General features: G+C 37.0%; 1 protein-coding gene across 1 annotated transcript in view; it reads left to right on the top strand.

Moving 5' to 3' along the window:
• The first annotated feature begins 1,940 nt into the window (after nucleotides 1–1,940).
• The window catches only part of CCDC91 (coiled-coil domain containing 91), a 128,168-nt gene continuing 106,705 nt past the window's right edge, over nucleotides 1,941–23,403 (top strand). Inside the window, exons 1-5 of the mRNA XM_086610468.1 lie at nucleotides 1,941–1,970; nucleotides 2,080–2,158; nucleotides 15,703–15,860; nucleotides 19,709–19,897; nucleotides 22,393–22,497. Of these exons, the coding sequence (XP_086466594.1) occupies nucleotides 1,941–1,970; nucleotides 2,080–2,158; nucleotides 15,703–15,860; nucleotides 19,709–19,897; nucleotides 22,393–22,497 (561 nt within the window). The remainder of the gene's footprint in view (nucleotides 1,971–2,079; nucleotides 2,159–15,702; nucleotides 15,861–19,708; nucleotides 19,898–22,392; nucleotides 22,498–23,403) is intronic.

The raw sequence follows: 23,403 nt of genomic DNA, 5'->3' as shown, positions 1-23,403 counted from the left end.
ATGCTGCTTTTTGCGGTACCTATAGAAATCACCAGTCTGTTTTGGATGGCATTTAATAGTAGGTAGTGTGAATATGTTGACGTTCGCAGTTGTTTATGCATTGCTGTCTGCTTCAACAGTGGTGTTGTATCTATGCAACTTCCATTGCTGTCGTTTATGTGTTCATGTGTTATTTTTTTTAGTTATATATTAAAGCTCCGAATGTTAATGGAATGCATGAATGACTGGTTAACATTGGTGAGAAACATACCCAACTCCCTTCTTTCTCTCTTAAAAATTACACCAACACAAAACAATGAAACCCCTTGCGGTCCCTGAAAAGATAATTAGTTCTTATACCACAGGTGAATATTGGACAATACTCTTCTGTAGTTTAACCAAATCTGTCTGCTTACACTGTGATAGTGGTGATTTAAACCGAGTTCATCAATAAGAACTTGGAAATCGATTTGTTAAACTTTGTAAGAGGTATGTTTTTGAATTGAAGTTTTTCTTGGCAGTGATTTTTCAGAAGTGGATATAAACTGAAAGTGTCCCCTTCTGACATTCTATTACTTTAATTTGGAGATTTCCTCCCAACCCTTTGAATTCTGTTTCTGAGCATGTGCTTTCACAGTAATAAAAGTTTCTCCACCCATTAGTCTATTTTAACTGAAGTCAATTAACTTCACAAATATTTTGACATTCTATAAAGACCCTAAAGGTTTTTTAGGTCCTCCTTCATTCATGTATCGAAATGATATTTAAAAAAACCCCAAATACATAAATGCCCTTCTTTAAACAGCCATGTATATCTTGAGTTACTTTTGTTAGCTGAGTAACTTATCCTGTGTTTTTGTGAAAGGAACTGCAATTTAACTATAAATATATCAAAATGCCACAGAATTCAGGGCTACAACTCAAAAATGCTGATCAGTTTGTAAAATCTAAATCAGCCCCTCCATGAAACCTAGGGAAGGACCTCTGTGGTAGCAGAAAAACTTCCAGAAATTCACCACAGTCTTTTTCTAAGTTACAGTTTGTGCTGCTGTTGCCAGACAGCTAAGAGGAGATGGGAAAAGCAGGAAATCTTTTTGAATTTAATCACAGTGCTGATTTGGAAAAGCAACTTAACAATGGAAAATATTTTTCTGTTTTAAATCATACGCACAAAACTACAAAGTATGTGGTAGATCGTGATTGCATTAAATTGGATCGTATTTATTACTAACGAAGAAAATGCTTCATTTTGGGATCTGATGGTCAGAAATCCTACTTCCTGAACTACTTTTTTTGTTGTGTTTTTTTTTGGTGTTTTTTTTTTTTAATATATCCAGACTAGGCTATTTGCTGTTTTCAGTACCGTCTGTTGAGGTATTGGAGACTTGAGAGCAATAGATACAGCTTATAAAGTACCTACTTTCTGTTTTCCTGTCTTGGAAAGTTTTTTCTGCATTCTTGCTTTCAAAATATCTTTGGCTATTGATGAGCAGTGCTTATATTTTCCATTGAATGTGTTCAAATTCCATCGTAAAATACCCAGTTCTATCATTTATCTTGATCAATAAAAAAGTGCTTCTTAAGAGAGATCTTGCAGTTCTAGCACTTGCATCCTCTACATCAAAAAGTTCTTATTTTTATGTCCCTTGATCTTTTGTAGAACTTGTAAAGTAGAAAGAATTCAGATAACCTGTGGAGATGAGTACTTGGATGAAAGACTGAATACTCTCATTTCAAACTGAGAACATGATGGGGTTATGAAGAGCACATAGATGAGCTAGGTAGCAATTGTATCCAAGTGAAGGTCTCTACTCACCTGTGATGTAACTGAAGTACAAATACATGAGTCATTTTAATTCCTAGTTGGTAATATTTTGTAAGTAAAAGTGATATAACAATCTAGTGGTTTTGGTTTTGTTTTTAAACCAAGATTTCTGCTATGTTCTAGTACCAGTTGAAAAATGGATGACGATGACTTTGGAGGATTTGAGGTATGTAATTTGTATGACTTAATTTTTAAATTTAACTGTTTTCAACTATTTTTATAGGAATTCATAGCATTTTGTAAAGTATGTAACAATATTTTTTTTGTGTTCCTAGGCAGCAGAGAGTTATGAGTGTGGAAATGGTGAAAAGCAGACTACATCCCCTGCTATTGCTTGGGCAGCGTTTCCCACAGGTATTGATAAAATCACTATAAAAATTCTTAATAATGTATTGCTGTCCTCCTCTATTCACTGTAAATATTAGTACCCAGAAGGGTGTATATACACAAAAAATAATAGGCAGCAGTGAAAACCTAACACAGGAATGTTCCTGAGTAATTATTTTGGAAAGCTGCACTTCTCACAGTGCAACTTTCTTGAGGAATGAAAGAGAACTGCAGTTTTTCCAGTTCAAGGGCTGATCAACATCTCATGGGAAGAAGAAATGGAGCTTCTTCACTCAAAGGATATTCTTGCTTTTGAGGATGGAAGATCTGTTGGAAATGATGGGAAAACATACAAGAAGTAAAATTAAAAACAGGACTTTAACACGTTGCTTCCTCCATTAGGTTTCTTTGTGATAAAGTCTTCTAGTTGCTTTCTTTTTTGCTTAAGCAGCTTTTAAAGTTGGAAAATATGTTATATATCTTTTATCTCAAGCAGAAGCTGAAACATCGTGGAGCTACTTTTATTAATTTATATAAATGCCTGGTACCTGTCTGCATTTTAAGAAATTCATAAAAGCTCATTGATAGCGGATAAATATACAATATCAGTAAAACTAAAAGATTAAGGATGTGTTTTTAATTGGCAATTGATATTGTTGTGGAAATTTAGTCTGGATTTCACTTTCACATTTTAAACACCACACATTTTATTCTTTGGTCAGTAACTAAAGATTTCTGCCTGTTACTATATTATTATGCAAACTAATTATAGTTTTAAAAATAAGACAGGGATTTGTCTCAATATGAGGTCTCAACAAATCATATTCTTCAAATGTTTTTATTTTTTCATTTCTGGCATTACTGGCTTTCATCCATTATAGAATAATTAGTTTTATTTGTCATTAAAATAAAGGAAAACAAATAATGAGGAAGCTGTATTTTCCCAAATAACTTTATTATTCATCTTGTTGTTTTGACTTATTTGAAAATAGTGCTTGAATTCATTAGCATATTTAAATGTGTTAAATAAAATTGAAACAAATATATCTGTGCAGTGTGTATCTCATGAAGTCTAATTTAAATCTAATAAGATGTACAGAATTTAAATGATTTTTAAGTAATATGGAAGTTTTTTGTATGATTTGTAAGTGACACAGAAGTCTTAGGGTAGGTTATACCAAGGTATTTTAAGTATTTCAAAATTAAAAGAAAACCACTTACATTCAGAATATTTTATTACTGTAAAATCTTTACATGACTTTTTCATGCAAATGTTGCTGTGAATAAATGAACTTATTGCAAGAGGCCAGATTTTAATGGGATCGATCAAAATGCTTGTTAGGCATTGACTTGTATGTTAATGTTTTCAGTAACAGAAATAACTGAATTATCAGTCCAATGTTATTTATATATAACTTGTGTTCTCGTCTTACACTAGAAATTCATCAGTCAGTAAGGTTTGCTGAAAAACATCAGAAACTCAAATGTATTATGGTGCTATTTTGGTAAATTTGGAGTGTGATACCATTATATACACCCAAAATTTGATGAACTTTATGGAGGAGGAGTACATTACTCTTCTCATCAATTTCCTCTGTATCTGATGTTTATAAGCTAAAAAAAGTTATAAAACAAAACACAGAAACCTGTTGCAGTATTTCTCAGCATGCAGGAAGAAATCAGAAATTACTTCTAAGCACTCAATGTTGATGACAGTGAATAATTTTGCCCTAGAAATTTGTCTTGGGCTTCTTACTACCTTTTTGAGCATCGATTTCACTTTTTCAATAGACTTACAATATGACAAAATGTCTATTGGTATGTGCAAATAGTCTTTTCTTTGAAGTACTTCAAATCAAAATATGTTTATTAGTTGTGGTTGCTGGTTCAGAAAGGGAGAGAAATAAGAATTTGTACAGCAGAAATATCATACCATTCTTTCCCCTTCCACCAGGACAACTACCAGAGAGCATGCACGTCTTTCTCTAGCAGTGTCGCCTGATAGGAAAACACTGATTTTATTCTAAATGGTAAAAGTGAGAACAATTTCTTTTATTTTTTATCTCTCATGGTTGCAAGTTTGAATTAGAGAACCCATCATACCAGCTGCTGCGTAAACATGGAAATAGAAAGTAGGACTGGTCCGAACACCTTAGCTCTGTGATAAAGTATACATTATGAGTATAAAGGAATGAGGAAGTAGTGAAAGAAAAATAACATAGAATCATAGAATGGTTTGGGTTGAAAGGGACCTCACAGATCATCTAGTTTCAACCCTCCTGCCATGTGCAGAGAAACTCTCCACTACACCAGCTTGCTCAAAGCCTCATCCAACCTGGCCATGAACACTTCCAGAGATGGGGCATCTACAACTCTGGGCAACCTGTTCCACTGCCTCACCACCCTCTGAGTGAAAAATTTCTTCCTTAGATCTAATCTAAATCTATCCTCTTTTCGATTTAAAGCCATTGCCCCTTGTTTTATTACTACATGCCCTTGTAAAAAGTCCCTCTCCAGCTTTCCTGTAGGCCCCCTTTAGGTACTGGAAAGGTGCAATAAGATCACCCCGGAGCCTTCTCTTCTCCAGGCTGAACAGCCCCAACTCTCTCAGCCTGTCTTCATAGCAGAGGTGCTCCAGCTCTTTGATCATCCTCGTGGCCCTCCTCTGGACTCTCTCCAGCAGCTCCATGTCCTTCTTACGTTTGGGGCTCCAGAGCTGAATGCAGTATTCCAGATTGGGTCTCACGAGAGCAGAGTAGAGGGGCAGAATGACCTCCCTCAACTTGCTGGCCACGCTTCTTTGGATGCAGCCCAGGGTATGGTTGGCTTTCTGCGCTGCATTTGTGCAGTCCTGCTACTTAGATGTCTTTGCTACCACTGTTAGCAAATTCTGAAGAACTACCTGCTGTATTGAGTCTATTCCTTCTAATTGTTTAACTGAAGTAGAAACAAGTAGTCCTTCTTACTTAGTGTCATTGTGTATGTGATGGATTTTCTTTTTTCTTTCCAGCCTTAACATGTGGAAGTACTAAATAGGATCACTACTGTACACTCAATGTCTGGGCTTTGAAGTGATGTGAGGGAACTACTCAAACATCAGTGTTTTCTTAGCTTAGATTCAGTAAATGTATTCATAAAGTTGAAAAAGAGGAAAATCTATTTAAAAAAAACCCAAACCAATGAAAAAATTCGGGAATAAAAAGTTGTTCTTTGGAAAGATGAGAGCTCTCTAAGAGCAATAATGGAGAATAAGATCTTACGTTTATGCAGACATTAAGATCTGCATCAGAAATGCAGTTCAGAACTGAAAACAAAAATTCTTGTTTTGAAGAATTCTAAAATAAATTATGGAATATTCTAGTGCCTTATCACTAGTTTGCCTGGTTCCCAGAAAAGACTGAAAGAAGCTGACTGTGTTAATTATTATGGCTGGCTACAGAACTCATGATATTTGCTTGGTTTGTTATTGTAAGACATTTTTCAGGGGGTTTTGCCCTTTGGAGTAATGAACTAACGTTTCTGAGGAAAAAAAAAGTAAGAGATGCTGTTCTCAAATGATTTCATTTATTGAACGTTAATATCAATATTTAAACGGAGCTATTTTTTAATACAGTGGCCAAATCTAACTGTGAATGTGGTGTTATTGACTTCAGAGATGTTAGTGGAGGTAACTTGATACACTTTTTTATTTAAGGTGATAACTTTGAAATATTTTGACTATAGTGACCATGAAATGGTGGAGTTCAAGATTCTTAGAGCAGTGAGGAGAGCGCACAGCAAATTCACTACCCTGAACTTCAGGAGAGCAGACTTAGGCCTCTTCAGAGATCTACTTGATAGAGTAGCATAGATCAAAGCCCTGGAGAGAAGAGGGGCCCAAGAAAGCTAGTTAATATTCAAGGATCACCTCCTCCAAGCTCAGGAGCAGTGAATCCCAACAAAGAGGAAGTCGAGCAGAAACACCAAGAGGCCTGCATGGATGGACAAGGATCTCCTGGACAAACTCAAACACAAAAGGAAGCCTACAGAAAGTGGAAGCAAGGACAGGAAGCTTGGGAGAAACACAGAGAAATTGTTCGAGCAGCCAGGGATCAGGTTAGAAAAGCCAAAGCCCTGGTAGAATTAAATCTGACCAGGGATATCAAGGGCAAGATGAAAACCTTCTAGAAGTATGTTGGTGATAAAAGAAGGGCTAGAGCAAATGTGGGCCCTATCCGGAAGGAAACAGGAGACCTGGCTACCCAGGATATGGAGAAGACTAAGGTACTCAATGATTTTTTTTTTTTTTTTTTTTTGCCTCAGTCTTCACTGGCAAGTGCTCTAGCCGCAGTGCCCAAGTCACAGAAGGCAAAGGCAAGGCCTGGGAGAATGAAGAACCACCCACTGTAGTAGAAGATCAGGTTCGAGACCATCTAAGGAACCTGAAAATGCATGAGAGTCCATGAGACCTGATGAAATGCATCCACGGATCCTGAGGGAACTGGCAGATGAAGTTGCTAAGCCACTATCCATCATATTTGAGAAGCTTTGGCAGTGCAGTGAAGTTTCCACCGACTGGAAAAGGGGAAACATAACTCCCATTTTTAAAAACGGAAAAAAGGAAGACCCAGGGAACTACAGGCCAATCAGTCTCACCTCCATGCCCAGCAAGATCATGGAGCAGATCCTTGTGGTGATTATGCTAAGGCACATAGAAAATAAAGAGGTGATTGGTGACAGCCAACATGGCCTCACTAAGGGCAAATCGTGCCTGACAAATTTGGTGGCCTTCTATGATGGGGTGACAGCATTGGTGGATAAGGGAAGAGCAACTGACATCATTCACCTGGACTTGTCCAAAGCATTTGTTACTGTCTGGCACAACATCCTTGTCTCCACACTGGAGAGACACGGATTTGATGAAAGGAGCACTCGATGGATAAGGAATTAGCTGGATGTTTGGACTCAAAGAGTTGCAGTCAATGGCTTTATGTCCAAGTGGACACCAGTAATGAGTGGTGTTCCTCAGGGGTCAATATTGGTGCCGGTGCTGTTTAACATCTTTGTCAGTGACATGGACAGTAGGATCAAGTGCACCCTCAGCAAGTTTACTGGTGGTACTAAGCTGTGTGATGTGGCTGACATGCTGGAGGGAAGCTATGCCATCCAGAGGGACCTTGACAGACTTGAGAAGGGGGCCTGTGAGAACCTAATGAAGTTCAACAAGGCCAAGAGTAAGGTCCTGCATATGGGTCAGGGCAATCTCAAACACAAACAAAGGCTGGGCAGAGAATGAATTGAGAGCAGCCCTGAGGAGAGGGACTTGGGAATGTTGGTTGATGAGAACCTCAACATGAGCCAGCAATGTGTGCTTGCAGCCCAGAAAGCCAACCATATCCTGGGCTGCATCAAAAGAAATGTGGCCAGCAGGTTGAGGGAAGTGGTTCTCCCTCTATTCTGCTCTTGTGAGACCCCACCTGGAATACTGCATTCAGCTCTGGAGCCCCAAACGTAAGAAGGACATGGAGCTGCTGGAGAAGGTCCAGAGGAAGGCCATGAAGATGATCAAAGGGCTTTAGCACCTCTCCTATGAAGACAGGCTGAGAGAGTTGGGGTTGTTCAACCTGGAGAAGAGAAGGCTTTGGGGAGATCTTATAGCAGCCTTCCAGTACCTAAAGGGGGCCTACAGGAAAGCTGGGGAGGAACTTTTTACCAAGGGCGTGTAGTGATAGGACAAGGGGCAATGGCTTTAAACTGAAGGAGGGTAGATTTCAATTAGATCTAAGAAGAAATATTTCACTCTGAGTGTGGTGAGGCACTAGAACAGGTTGCCCAGTGAAGTTGTGGATGCTCCATCCCTGGAAGGCCAGATTGGATAAGGCTTTGAGGAACCTGATCTAGTGGCAGGTGTCCCTACCTATGGCAGGGGGGTTGAAACTGGATGATCTGAGAGGTCGCTTCCAACTCAAACCATTCTATGATGTTAGACTCTAGAATGGTCCTTGCAAAAGATAAGCAAGATACTTCAATGAAAGAAATAATTATTTGTAAGTCAGTTTTACTTTATTTCTTCTTTACATGCTTGGTAGTAGAAACACATTGCTATGCAACTTCATAAAAATAAGGTTTTAAGAGCGATGTCAGTTTGCCATTCAGTAAATGTATACTGGAATATTGAAGTGCCTACTTTTTTTTCGTTTATTAGTTTTAGGGTTTTCTTCTTCATGAGGAAGAGATGTACAAACTTTCAATTTTCTTGCACGTCTGTAGGTGTCAGGTTGTGTACCTTTATGCGTGTAAGGAGGATCTTGAAACTTAGCACTATGCTTGCATTTCAACAGAGTCTGGTGTTATCTCTGCTTTTCTAGGTTTGTGAACAATATGTCTGTTGGTTATAGTGAATATTTGGAACAGGATCTGGGTCTCTACATGCTGCATCAGTGTTTCGTTTTGGCAGGAATTCTCTGGACATCAGAAGGAACTCGTGTAGTGGAGCAGACAGAAAAACGAAGCAGATGTTCTCCAAAGGATTGTTTTGGCTGAGATGGAGCCATGTATCTGTTGTGAATTGTTTTAAGTAAAACAAAAGTTTGGGGAAAAAAAAGAAGACAAAACAAAACAGAATGAAATATGTTTTTCCAGGGAAATTAAACAGAATTCCCACTTCGGAATGGGCTGGAAGTGCAGTCTGAGCAGGCTTTTCTGATTCAAGCTGTTTTTTGTTTACTAGTGTTAGGTGAAACCAGATTCATGGTACTGTTAAATGTGAATGAATTGAAGGTGATTTTTTTTTTTTTTTAGCTTCATTTCATGAGGAAATGAGGCTTATGCTATTGCTTTCAGTTCCTGTTCCATTATCGATTTTGAAAATGATGCTCAGTTTTAGTGAAGTCATTTATAGTTGCTGTTAATTACACTTCTATTATTTTATCAGGAACTCAGTAATGATAGAGCTTCACGTGGTTCTTCGCCAGAGAAAAGGAAGGTTTAATCCAGTCACTGTAGATTCTATAGAAGCTGTCTGGTGTTGAAACATATTTGGAGATTTAGAAGAGCTCTAATGTATAGCTGCCATCTAGGACCATGGGAAGTGAAGGAGCTAAAAGAATTAGGGGACAAGAACATGACTGTGTGGAAGCCAGCACTAAAGTATAAACATCTTGATTTCATTGTTTTAAATGAGCTAGGTGACCTCCATTTGTTTAATGGAAATGTGATCAGTTCAGTTCAGGAACTGGAGAGCTGTCAGATGCCCAAAAGCATCCGCAGGGTGAGCTTGAGTAGCTTCTTTGTATGCATCAGTTGTATTGACATAAGTCTGTGCTGACTGTGACGCTCATGTAGCCATCTAAGTTTGCATGTCTTAATGTGGAGCCGTATCACATTCCCAAGTTTCATTGGTTTGGCTGCTTACAGGGTAACACTTTTCTTAAGCTTTCTTCTATTCTTTGGCCACATATATTAGACAAATTGTTAGTGTTTATATGCGGCCTCCAGTCTCTATCGATCCAAAGTTATTTTACTTAATAATTTTTCACTAAAACATTATTTCTGTACTTCCTGGAGAAAAGGTATGTCGGAGGAGTTCTATTTATTTGTTTATTTATTAAGTTATTTTTGGAATCTTTTCTGTGCTTCGTGTCATGTCAATATGCTTACCTTCTGTAAGAAGATCTGGAGATAGCATATGTACTTTTGAAGTTCTTAATTTATCCTTTAGATTCATTTGGCCAAGTTTTATGTTTGGTCTGATAGTGAGAATTCTCAATGCCTGCTTCAATAACAGAATATCCTCCAAATTACTGGGGAAGGTTTTCCTCCTTGTTCTAATAGTCTTTCATTAACGATGCAGATGGACTGTATGTATGCAAAGCCTATTTTTCATGTTTCAACTGAGAATTCAGTACTTCCGATGGTCTTGGTTGCAGTGTTGAAAGAACAGAAGTTTTGAAATCTAAAACACAAGATGGGGTGATCTGTATTAGTGTGCAGACATGTAAACAGATGTCTGCATGGCTTGAAAGGTGCTAGTTTAGCTGTTGTGTTGAAATGGTTGTTTTCAGTTGTTTCTTTTCACAATAAATTTTGATTTTATGCAGAATACTAACATCCTGACTTGGGACGGGTGGCAGAGGGATGGAAAATAGTAGTATGAAACTAATATAGCCCTAAGGAGATTTGAAGGAACTGGTTTCGTTCCTTGCCATGATTGGACTGGGTTCAAAAGTCTTTGTTGACAATGGTATACAGCCTCATTTAACTCTGGAAGGGTGTTGTTTTTCGTTTGCTGACATTTCCATTATCTGGGGTATGCTGCTTTGAAAATGAGTCCTATAACTTTTCGGATTTGACTATCTAGAATTTACATATGGTTAAAAGATTGTCTTGTTGCATGTTTATTAGATTACGTACCACCTCCTCTTTATGTTCCTTACAGTTGCCAAACTGCTTTAAAAGATAGCCATATTGACTGAATATTTTGGCAGTTTTCTGGAAACCAGTTTCTTTTAAAAACAAAACAAAACTGATGGGAATGAGTTCTTAGTTTTCTTATGTTGTGTAGTCATTGAATACTGCAAGATTTGTTTCTGAGGTTCAGTTAAATGGTTGCAGTGTTGTAAATTATTGGTAGCTGTATATAAGTTTTACTTAAATAAGAAGTTAAGATATAAAATTAGTATTTCCATATGGCCTTAGATTTAAGATGTTGAAATTGTACGTGTAGTTACTTATTTTCTAGAATAGTTTGACTTTGGAAGAACAGAATGTGGGGAAGAGCTTTCTGCTGTGAACTATAAGAAATCATATTGAAACTTCATTAAGAGTGCTTTTTTCTTCCTCTCTATGTGTTGATGTACTGCTGCAAACTTGTATCTGTAAAGAAGCAGCCAAGTATTTCCTGATGATAGGAGGACATTCATGCTCATTGAAGTCAACAGAGAAATCACTATCAAGTTCAGTGTTATGTAGATGTTTACCTGTTGATCTTAATTCTAATTCCTCAACAGATGTGGAAATGCACCTCATTCTGGTGAATCGGTGATCTGCAAAGACAGTGATTAAAAGTGTGGGTTTTGGAAAGTGAAAAATTAGGAAATTTGCTAAGGAAAAAGAAGGGGAAAATTGCCAAGAGAACTACTAAAACTCCTACAGCTTTGCAGAATGCTATGCATGCCATCTGAGACTCTTACAGCATTTGTTATGGCATATTGGGTTTCAATTGATATGTATTAATGTATCCTTCCACCTATTCTTTTAGCAATTTAACCCTTTCTAATACTTAACCATTTACATTGAGCTACAAGCAGTGTAAGTACAGGAAATACTTTGCCTATTTTGAATTAAATTTATTAGTTGTTGCTTTTTGTTTCACAGGGAAAGGGTTTTTTCGTCTTGGAACAGATTCTGTTCTTTCATAAATCAAGTTGTTTCTCACTGGCAATGATAGGTTAATTTTATTAGGTGCATGTTACTTATGTATTTTAGAATACATTTGACATATTCAGTTGTGTGCTAGTTTGCAGTGTATTGGGAAAAGTAAATTGGTTGATGTCTGTAAATACATCAATTTTCAGTTTATTTTTCCCTAAGCTGTTTATTCAGCATTATGCAGACTGTTGATCCCTGTGTTTTAGCTCCAATGTTACAGTTGACAGAAATTCCTGCCTTGTGGAGTACAGTTTTCTGTCTCTTACAGTTGTGCTTCAGCAACCATATGTAAGGCTGGGATTTAAGTAGATCACTGAAATTTGGACACAGAGAAACAGTCTTAAACTTTCTATCTAAATGTTACTTTTCTCTGAAAATGTTCAGTAATACAGTTTACAATGTATACAATATAATTTAAAGAGTCATTTCATTGTATTGTTGAAGACATGGGTAGTTAGGCTTGAAATGTAGTTTTTGTTTCTTGAGTTTTTTAGTTTTAACAGCTGAAACCTACATGCAAGGGAACTGTGCTGCTAGTAGTGTGCAACGTTCTACGAAAGCATGTAAAAAAATTATTCTATAGTCTTTTGCTCAGAACCCTGCTGTCATATCATCTTAGTAAGTGCTGGTTATAAATAACATCCAATTATTAAATGTTACTCATGTTTAATTTTTCAGTGGTATATTTCATATCTAATGTCTTCATTCTGAAGCTCAAAAGTGTATGACTCTCATAGAATACTGATTTAACAATTCATGTTAATGCATTTGGTTTTGTTTTCAGGATTTCTGATTCCCTCATGATTTTAATAGTTATTTTAGCTTCTTTACTAGGATAAAGATACGGGATTTTTCTTTTGTGAGCAAGATTGCAGACTGTTACTTATCTCTGCTTCTATTAACAAACTGCGTGATTTTGTCAGTTCTTACATACAAACTTATGATAGATTTTTCTTAATATTGGGAAGTTGAGGGTTCAGAAATTATCAGATTTTGGTTTTTAAGTACATCTCTAGCAATAACTTATAGCTGTATCTTTTTTCAACATTCTTGGGCATATCTTTTGATATAACTGCAATCTAGCACATGCAACTTTTCATTATAGTACTGCAGCTTTGATCCATGAACAATATCAGTTTTACTTGGCAATTCCTCAGGACTATCAGACTCCTGCCTTGCTTACTGAAGAAGATAGAGGAGATATATTGCATTAGGGCAGGATACTGTGAAAGAATATTTTTGTCATTATTATCAGAATGGCTGTGTATCATAGCAGAGGTGCAGCAATTGGAAAGGATCTGTAAAGTGGTGCTGAAAAGCTAATATCCATGCTAGATGTGCTTTAGGAGTTTTATTTCAGAGTAGCATTAACCTGGTCCTGTGGACTTGAACGTCCATTAGCAGTTGGAGTCCAGTCAGGTAGTTTTATCAGAGGCAAGTTTTTTGTTTCAGGGCTTCTGAAACTGTTCCATTATAACTAAGTCGTGGTAAGTGGGAATGAATGAGGGGTCGTCTTCATAAGCGAATTTTGAGCTGAACTAAAATGCTGACTCAATTTCAGCAGTCTATACACAAGAGGAATGAATTAAGAGAGCTTGAATTACAGACATAGCACGTGTAATTCTAGGAATGTCTAATTTATGAGTCTTTAACATTGCTGAAAGTGAAAAGAAGGTTTTGTAAAAAAGATGTTTGCATGATACCTTGGAGAGTTGCCGCCTTTTCTTGTCTTCTGCAAGGTCATGTATTTAGTTGAATAATTTTAAACCACAGCGTTCAGAGGTGGTCACCAGTTGTTGCTCTTCATTTCCTAGGCTTTATTTTGACAAGAGATGGGTTTTTTGTTTCTGTTTTTTCTTCCCCTTCAAAATGCTAAGCATTCATTACTATAACTGAAATAACTGAAGGCTCGATTTGATTGTAGAAGGTTCCACATAAAAGTGTATTATCTGAAAAATGATCTTATATCTAGTATTGAATATCCTAAAATGTATGAATTCCTTAAGCTTTAGTCTCTGAGTCTTCATTCCTCATCTGTATTCAGACTCCTTTTTCCTTTTCTACTTTTGTGATCAATTATTTATGAGGGAGCTATGCTTATACTATGGTGATCATCACCAAAGGGTGAACACTAACACCATCAGTGTCCTACTAGCTTTTTCCTTGTGAGTTGACAGTTTTAATCAGAGAAACAGCTTGCCTGCTCAGTCAAAATTGCCCGGTGCGTTATTTAGTTGGTTTTCCGTCTGTTGGAAATTGATTTCAAACTGAAATTCAAAGTATAAAGCGGTAGGTTAAAACTGAGACTTTATTGGTTTTTAGAAGCAAAAAGGTCATATTTGTTATCATCTCACTGTCATTTGAACTAACAATGTAGGTAATGGTTATGAGAAGCTGCCTTTGTGAGCAAACTTTTGGAAAGGTAGGGGAGAGATGAATGGAATACTTCGGTAGGTTTCGTGGATATCTTGTGGTACATAAAGGAAGCCTAAAAGGTCCCATTTCTAATTCTGGAGAACTGTTAAAGACGCAATTGTGTCCCGGTCCTGTTTTGGTTTGTCCTGGTTACTTAAATTGGTTACTGTTCTGTTTGCTGAAGTACTGTCCTCTAGACTTTTCATCCAAGTTTCAGTTTTTCTGCTTAGCTGTCTTTTTTTTCTCCCACATGTCCAAATCTACTGTTGCTGCAATTAGCATCCTGATATTTTTCTGTCTTATGGTCTATTTTCGTTCTTCTTTTTGTTAGATGAGATTTGCACGTTCCTCTACGTTAACTCGAATCCCAGAACTGGGAGGTAAAGGAGATGGGACACAGAGTGCCTGCATTCAAGGACTGGTGTGTCCTTTTGAATGCCTTTAGGCCAACGTATAGACTTGTTTGTGCTGTGCATGCATACTTTTGCGGTATCAAACAGTGATACTGAGAGGCTGAGCCTTGCTCCAGGATAGAGGCATCTTTTACATTTTACCAGATTTATAATGAGAGTGTGAACTGCTTTTTTCTCAAGCAATTTGATATACTTTTGGCTGTATAGAAGTACTTAACTCTAATAGAAGAGCCTCTTGCTGTCAGAAATTTCAGGTTGGTACTGTCAGCATGTAGTCAGTAAATGGTTTCAAAGGGAATCTCATAGACTTTTAATAGAAAAAAGTGTAGAGTTTTTGTTTGGTGAGATACTTAAAGGATGTGACTAGCTTGGGCTGGGATAAATATTTAATGGGAAGAATTGGGCAAATGTAATGTTGTCAGCTTTGTATCTTTATAGCCAGTCACTGTTAGGAACTCTTTTTAGGTAACATTTTAACCCTTTTTTGATTCATAACTTAATCTGTTTTTTTTTTTTTTTTTGTCTACTGCAAAGGCATACCTGTAGCTGACCATATTAAAGTTTGCAGGACTCTGCTGGTAAATGAAAAATGTATGCAAAGCTTTCTCCTCTCCTTTCTTTTTATTTAGTTTTTTTGTCTGAATCTTTTGTAAAAGTGCTCGAGTTGTGTTGTGCCAGGTTGATAATGATTATCCACTGTTCAAGATTTTTTTGGCATAACTGGAAATTGCTATGGAGGAGCTCTCACTCTGGTATTAATTACTCTTAACATTTATTAGCTAGAGAGTTATTTACTGTGTTATCTTTTGATGTCTTATAAAATGTAGAACTGCTTTTATCATGTGTCTTGGTAAGCTGTTTGTATATGTCTTCTAAGACAGTTGAGGATTTTTTTACCTTTAAAAAATTTGCCTTTTACCTCCATAAAATTTATAAAACTTAGGAAACTGTAAGTACAGTTTTACAGTTGAGTTAAAGTGATTAAAGATCATGCTGAAGCTGAAAGGTTATGTGAGTGGAAAGAAACAAAAGTTAAAACTGCTGCTTTTGAAGGCAGTTGTCTTGTGAAACCTCTGTGTAAGTTACAAGCCTAAATTTCATGTGACTGTACAATTCTGAATATCCTTAGGTTGATAGCACTCAAAAATAAAAGAACTTTGTACGGAATTATTCTTCAGTGCAATTAGATTGTAAGAGATATATAACTGTACGTTAGTATGACTATCCTTGTTGCTACTGTGACGGGTTTTGCTAGGTACAGATTTCAGAAACAGAATTAATTATTGAATGCTGCTTCATATTGTGTCTGTTTTCTGTTTTTATTTCTTGCATTAGTATCTGAAGTCCATATATCTCCTGACGTTCTTCTGGAGCACTCTGTGCCTGCTTCCTGCCTGATTCCTTCTGACTCATTCACTGTATCAAGTGATAATGTGGCAACAGCTATTCAAACAGCCAACAATGTTATAAACCCAGCTGTTCTTGAAGAACAGGTAAAACCACAATTTTTGTGTTTCAGTATGGGCACTTGATGTGTTAAATGTCTTAGCATTGTAACTTTCCTGTGCAAATTTAGATTGAATTGCCTTTTAAGAGCAAAAGGTGGTCTTTGAATTTCTGAGATACAGATTTTGAAGTAAAATAATTTTAAAACTATGTTTAAATCCAATAACTAGGAGACACCATACTACTTTGGTATGGACTGCAAGAGAAATAAGTGTGTTAAAGAGTTATTAAAAGTTAAAGGCATGCTGATAGTGCTAAGCATGAAAGTAGGAAGCAATAGCAGGAAGGTTATCTTGAAAAAATGTCTTACTGTTAAAGCTGTAAAGATTATGGCTGTAGAGATGTCATACTTTTATGTTTTCTCAAGTGGTTTTAGGATTAGAGAATTAACATTTAATTTCTACTTCATTATAATTACATTAATTTTAAGGGTTTTTTATTTTATTATATTTTTACTTTTTTTCCTCTATTACTTTTGAAGTTGACTTTTAAAATATAATTTTTGTTGGCGATCTGACATAGTCCTAGTTGTGTGATCTTGATCTCTCCTTGTGCCTGCTGTACTGCTGAAAACTGACTTTAGCTTCTCTTTGGAGGGGCAAAAATGTTTCCTTTTATCTAAACGATTAGGTGAGCATGGGAGAGGAAAGAATTTCTGCCTGGAGATTAGTACAAGAGTTCAAGATTTCGGTTGAGAGAATTAAATAAATTTACCCTCCCAAGTGAATTTTTATTGCCATTGATTGCAGTGACACCTATTTGAACAAGTTTATTGAGTGTAAAGGTCCTTGTTTCAGGATGTATATACTTGAATTAGAAAGTACTCCTGTCTTTCTCTGAACCAATCAATATTTTGGGCTAGTTTGTGACGCTTCCATTTCCAGCACTTACTTGGTTTATTATTCTTCAGGTAGTTTCATCAAGTCCTAGGGCCCCTCATGGTGAAAGTTGAATTTCATGATTAAGTTGGATTTCCATAATCTGACCATTTAAAAGCATTTCTCTAGAGCTATTTAAACAACTTGTGCAAAATACTTCTTTTGTTTAAACTGACTCTTCCTGTTTTTCCTTTGAGCACCATCTGTGTGATCACACTTCCAGAAAGACTGTAGTTAGTAGAGCTCCAATAGTTCATTGTTAGTAATTAATTAGTTAGTTTGGCATTTGTTCCCAGCCTAATGATCTGGGGAAAGCCTGTAAAAAGTGAAGAAGAGATATGCCCAGATGCAAGTAATACCTAAGAATTTTTCCTAGAAATCCTAGAGTTTTGGGTTTTTTTTCTTAAGGGAGGGAGTGTTTGCTTTGTTTTTTGACTGATGCCATCCAGGGTAATTTTCTGTGTTGGACGTTCTTCGTCTGCCTCTCTGACAATGTTTTGCTAAGTAAACTTCTGTTACTGGCAGGATGATCAAAATATGCTTTTCTTCAGCCGCAACAGATCCTACCTTTTTGATTTTGGCTGATGGTGAAATGTGAATAACTTGTATCCTTTCTTGTTTGAGCTAGGTGTCATGGTTTAGCCCAGCCAGCAGCTAATAGCTAAGCTACCAGGTAGTTGCTCGCTCACTCCTCCACCTCATTGAGGTGGAGAGGAGAAAAATGTAACAGAAGGCCTGAGCATCCAGATAAGAACAAGAAGGGGTCATCCAACAACCATGGCTCCAGGCACAACAGACTCTGCTTGGGGATAAATCAATTTAATTCATTAACAGTTCATTCAGAGAGGATAATGAGAAACAAAACCATATCTTAAAACACCTTCCCCCCCACCCCTCCCTTCTTCATGGCTCTACCTCCCCGCCTAGTGGCACAGGGAAATGGGGGTTGCAGGTCAGTTTGTCACACGTGGTTTCTGCCACTCCTCTCTTTCAGGCCAAGGACTCCTTACGCTCTTTTCCCCTGCTCCATTGGAGCCCCTCCTCATGGGAAAGTAGTCCACAGACAACTTCAACATGAGACCTTCCCTCAGGATGCAATCCTTACCCATCAGATTGCTCTGGTGCGGGTTTTTCCCACAGAATCACGTCTTCTTGGGGCATAGCCACCTGCTCTGGCGTGGAGTTCTTCGTGGACGTCATATGCATCTCTGCTTTGTCATCAGTCTCCAGCAGTGTGGAGGATCCTTCCCATGGAGACAATTCTCTATGAACTTCGGATATTCCATACTACTAAGGCTTAGGTGTATTTTTTAAAACTAAAAAGTCATTTAGTTAGGTCGTCTTATTAAAAATAAGAAATACACTTTGTTACTTCTGAATAATTATGTGTGCAAATTCTAGTTGTAAGCCATGTTTCAGTCTTTTTCGTCTTGGTCTGCTCAGCTACTGAGACCCATGGTTCCATAAACTCTTTTTAATGCAGGAAATAATACAAGTTAAAGAATACAACATTAGCAACTGTTACTAAAGGGAGAAAGGGAGTTGAGAGGAGGTTCTTTAACATTATTTTGAAATGGAGGTCAGACTTTGCACTTTTGGGTAAAGCTAAAGAACAATGGTGGGCATAAAACCATAATAAAATATTCTCACACTTGTTAGAGGAGGATGTTAGGACAACTGTGACAACTGTGTTGTTCTATAGTTATGTCTCCAGAGCCTCGTGAGATTTCATGTAAAAAAACCTTCAACTTTTCAGGTTCCAACATCACAATTTTTCAGTGCCAGACTCTAATCTTGAGGAGTACTCAGAAGTAGAATTAGCACATCTAACTTTGCTTTGTACAGAAGGGGAATTTGGAGCACAAACTGCAGTTTGCTTTCTCGCTGTTCTGTCTACTAGATCCCATATACCCGTGTATACTAAATGTCAGCTATTTTTGTTTGTTTGTTTCTTTCTTTAAATCCTTCAAGAGATACTTATTTATTAAAAAGTCAATCTATTACTTGAGTGTCTGTTTGGAATAAAAGGTGTTAAGGGAATGGATTAAATCAGATCAGTCAAACCTCTCTTAATAAACACTTTGAGATGTTCCTTTCACTGCTCCTCCCCAAATCTCAAGTGCTCTTGGCTTTTGTATTGTTGTTGAAAAAGTGGCAGCCAAATTTAGTTTATAAACTTTTTCCTTTGAGTTTCCTTTGCTGCAATATAAACAAGTTTTTGCCTTTTTTCTTTTTTTTTTTTTTATAAAAAAAGAAGCTTTGGCTTTTGTTAATTATACCACAAAATATTTTAAACCTCACCTAATTTATTTTTGTGTTTTTCTGAAAATATGGGCTTGTTATGTGCTTCATCTGGTTTGGGTTTTATATTCTAGAAGCCTCCATTTTAGGAGCCTCAATTTAAGCCTCAATTACTCTTATTCTGTTGGTCTAGCCTCAGGATGGGATATTTAATTTAGCACAAAAAATTTGTATTCCCTTTCCATGGCTACTTTTTACAGTTTGCATTGAATGAAAATATGGAGTGACTAATGCAAGGAGAGTTTATTTCCCTGTAAGCCTGATGCTTTGAGACAAATGATTCAGTTTCAGTTCTATCTCTTCACCTCTTCTGAGTGTTTTGACCTCATTGGAAACTGAGGTATCTGTGCCATCCTCCTTCTTAAAGCCTTCTCCGAAAGTATTCTTGAAAAGCAGCTGAGATCAGGACGATTGATGTGAATCCATCTAGAATTACCAGCTACTGTTGCATTGTTGGAGCTTTCTTTTTGGCCAGCACATCCTACATATGAGAGTGTGCGTGGCCAATTTCAGAGAAGTGTGATTTCAAAAAAGTAACCTTAGTATTAAGTATTTCTTGAGTTCTGTGATGTCATCTGGAAATGAAATTTGACTTGACTGGAATGTTGAATTCCCTTTATCATTTCCCTTACCATTTTGTTTCTCATATGGATTAGGTTCAAGCAGATATTCCAGCTGCTTCATTGAATGTAACTGAAGACAAGAATTTAGTTACATCTACCATTGCTTTGGTTGATGCTGAGATACAGAGAACAAATGAACCAAAGAGCTACCTTCAACAAGCTGTTGCAAACCTAGAAATCAAGCTTTGCACTGCTGAAGAAGAAAAATTAAAAATTAAAAAGGTATGAATAGATTTTAATGAAAATGTTTGGCATTTATTTAGGATTTAAGTATAGTTGGAGCTGGCAAAAGTTTGCAATGCATTTTTTGTAGAAATTAGCCAAATTCCAGAGAGATTGCCCAAATTTAGGCAAAATACAATATTTTATTTCATGTCTAGTGTCTATTTTTGGCTGAATTTTTCTAAACTTTGAGGAAAACCACCATTTTCCTAGTCCAAAAGAAGGAGGGAAGGGGAAAAAAAAAAAAAAGACAAGTTTTCTTAGCATGGAGCCATGTGTTTATAAGATATAGTGGTTCCCACATGTTTTTGGAGTGAATGTGTGGTCAATGAAGCTAAAGAGTCTTTGGCTATTTTTATCAACATAACACTTTTTTTCTTCTTTTTTTTTTTTTTCTGGGAGCTCAGATAACTAAATTCTTCATATTCTTTCTGACTTGAATATGATAGAGTACCAAGCAGAGCTATACCTGTAGTTTTTTGGGTTTTTTTTTTGAATGGTTAGGGTTGGAAGGGACCTCAAAGATCATCTAGTTCCAACCCCCCTGCCATGTGCAGGGACACCCTCCAATACACCAGGTTGCCCAAAGCCTCATCCAACCTGGCCTTGAACACTTCCAGAGATGGGGCATCTACAACTTCTCTGGGCAACCTGTTCCACTGCCTCACCACCCTCAGAGTGAAAAATTTCTTCTTTAGATCTAATCTAAATCTGCCCTCTTTCAATTTAAAGCCATTGCCCCTTGTCCTGTCACTACATGTCCTTGTAAAAAGTCCCTCTCCAGCTTTCCTGTAGGCCCCCTTTAAGTACTGGAAGGCTGCAATAAGATCACCCCGGAGCCTTCTCTTCTCCAGACTGAACAGCCCCAACTCTCTCAGCCTGTCTTCATAGCAGAGGTGCTCCAGCCCTTTGATCATCTTCGTGGCCCCATTCCAGGTGGGGTCTCACGAGAGCAGAGTAGAGGGGCAGAATGACCTCCCTTGAGTTATGTGTTCGAGTGAGCTAAAGGTCACTGAGGCATGGGAGGGTAAGTTTAATACCTGCTAATCTTAATACCACTCAAGTATTACCTGTCAAGGTGTGCTAGGGAAGGAGGAATGGCTTATTGGAAATGAAAATGAGGATGGACTTTAGTAAATAGAGCCAAAGATGAGGAGGTCTGAAATGGATTGATTTTGCTAGGAATGAAGTGTATTGAGGAGGGCTGGGATGGAAGCATGAATGCAGACCATAAGAGGACGTAAGTTGAGAGCTAGGCTCTCAATTGAAGAAGCATTGCGCAATCAGTTTCTGTCTCTACAGTTGAATCAAAGACTTTGAATCTCAAGACTTGTTTTTGTTATTTCATCCAAACACAGGATTGAACTAAGCAGACCTGCTCTTTCTGTCCTCCTTATGACCCTGTCACTTGTGCCTTTGTTTGAATAGCTGTACAGCAATCTGGCAGGTCATTTGTTTCTGTGTTTCCTGCGTGGCTGCAGAAATAGTTGTTCTTGAGCAACTGAAAGGGTGCCAACAGCTTATGTATAGTAGGAGTGAGTTTGGTAGGAGCAACAGCTGCTTTAACAACAACAAAAAAAATCTTTAGCTCTTTGTATAGAAAATAGTTTTGAAATTTCTAATCAGTAATGTCATTCTTCTTCCTCTCTATTGGTTCATGTTGGGCAGGCTGCTAGGCTGTCTCTCTGCAAGATCACAGAATATTTTAAAATTTTATTCATTTTGGAGGTGTAGGTAGAGATCAGCAGGCCTGTATGTAATGGGGTTTCTGCCTTTTTAGTGAAACCATTTGCTAAAAGTACATTTAATATGATGCTTTTCAAATGCAGAAAGACAGAACAAGCGATTAAAAATATGGAAATAATTAGAATAGAAGAGAATAGTTTCAGTTGAAAGGGGCATACAACAATCATCTGGTCCAACTGCCAGAGCACTTCAGGGCTGACCAAAAGTTAAAGCATATTATTAAAGGCATTGTCTAAATGCCTCCTAAACACTGACAGGCTTGGGGCATTGACCACTTCTCTAGGAAGCCTGTTCCAGTGTCTGACCACCCTCTCAGTAAACAAATGTTTTGTAATGTCAAGATTGAACCTCCCCTGACTCAGCTTTGAAACATTCCCACATGTCCTGTTGCTGGATCCCAGGGAGTAGAGATCAGCACCTCCCTCTCCACTTCTTGTCAGGAAGCTGTAGAGAGCAATAAGGCTGCCCCTCAGCTTCCTCTTCTCCAAACTAGACAAACACAGTGACCTTAGCTGTTTCTCATAGGACATGCCTTTGATTTTAGTTACCTTACACTTCTTGAAAATATTGTCTCAATTTAAAGACTGCAGTCAGAGTTTTCTTGCACAACCCTTTATCTCTGTGTATATTATGATAGGGAATATCATAGTCTTCAGAAATGAAATTAGTTGGAATGATTAACTGATTCTGTATTTTCACAATTTGCAAATGTTTGTAACTTCACGTATTTTATTTTGTGAACTTAATAGGAATTAGAACATTTACTGGAAAAACATAGTATTCTAGAAATGGATTTCTTGAAAGAAAAAAAAGAAAAAGTAATTTCACATCAAGATCATTACAAGATGCTCCAGGTAATTTCTTTCTTGTAGTATCTTACTTTTTTTCGAAAGGGCTTTTTATAGAGTTTATTTATATCTGACAAGTACTCTGTTAAGTATCTACAGGCCTGCTCCGAAGCCTTTTGAATTTAAAGAATTTCTTAAGGTCTTTAAATCAGAGACTGACTTCTAACATTAGCAGAAATATATGATTAATAGTCCACTTATATAAGTGCATTATTGTAACTTGCATCACTCATCCTTATTATGATCTATTTCATACTACAGATGAAAAGAAAAACATTTTGCACAGTAGTTGTGTGTATAACAGTATGACCTAGCATGTTCTAGTGTAGCTATAACCAATTTGTATTAGTATTTGTATTAGTATTTGTATTAGTATTTGTATTAGTATTTGTATTAGTATTTGCTTTAACTTACTTGAATATGAAATAGTTTGTGTTGCATAATAAAAATCTGTAAAGTATAATTAGGTGCTAGACAATGGAATTAAAATTACTTCCATTGCGGAAACCAACATCATTCATTGAATACATGCGTAAAGTGTCACATACAAGACAAACTTTTCGTTGAAGTTTTCAGTCTTCTTTCAGTGTTGTAGCAGGACAAACTAAATATTACAGACTCATAACGTTTCAAAAGTTTCTTGTTGGTAATTCAACTTCACTTAATTATTTTGCTGCTATGGATGGTTTTTAAGTAGCTACTGCATTGTTTCTCATTTGTGCTTAACAGTTACTGTAATAATTTGTATTGAATTCCTGGCTGCAGTACTTCCGAACACTTACGGTGGTATAATAATCTAATCTTTTTCCTTTTTTTCTCTTGTTTATGTATGTAACATCCTACTCAATGAAAGAAATGTTTGCTTAGCTATGTTATAAAAATAGGTTTTGCTTGAAAACCTGATTTATCGAG

This window comes from Tauraco erythrolophus, chromosome 4 (assembly GCF_009769465.1).
Source record: "Tauraco erythrolophus isolate bTauEry1 chromosome 4, bTauEry1.pri, whole genome shotgun sequence".
NCBI lineage: Eukaryota > Metazoa > Chordata > Aves > Musophagiformes > Musophagidae > Tauraco > Tauraco erythrolophus.
The sequence above is the reverse complement of the archived record's forward strand: the minus strand, read 5'-3'. Positions and strand labels throughout refer to the sequence as shown.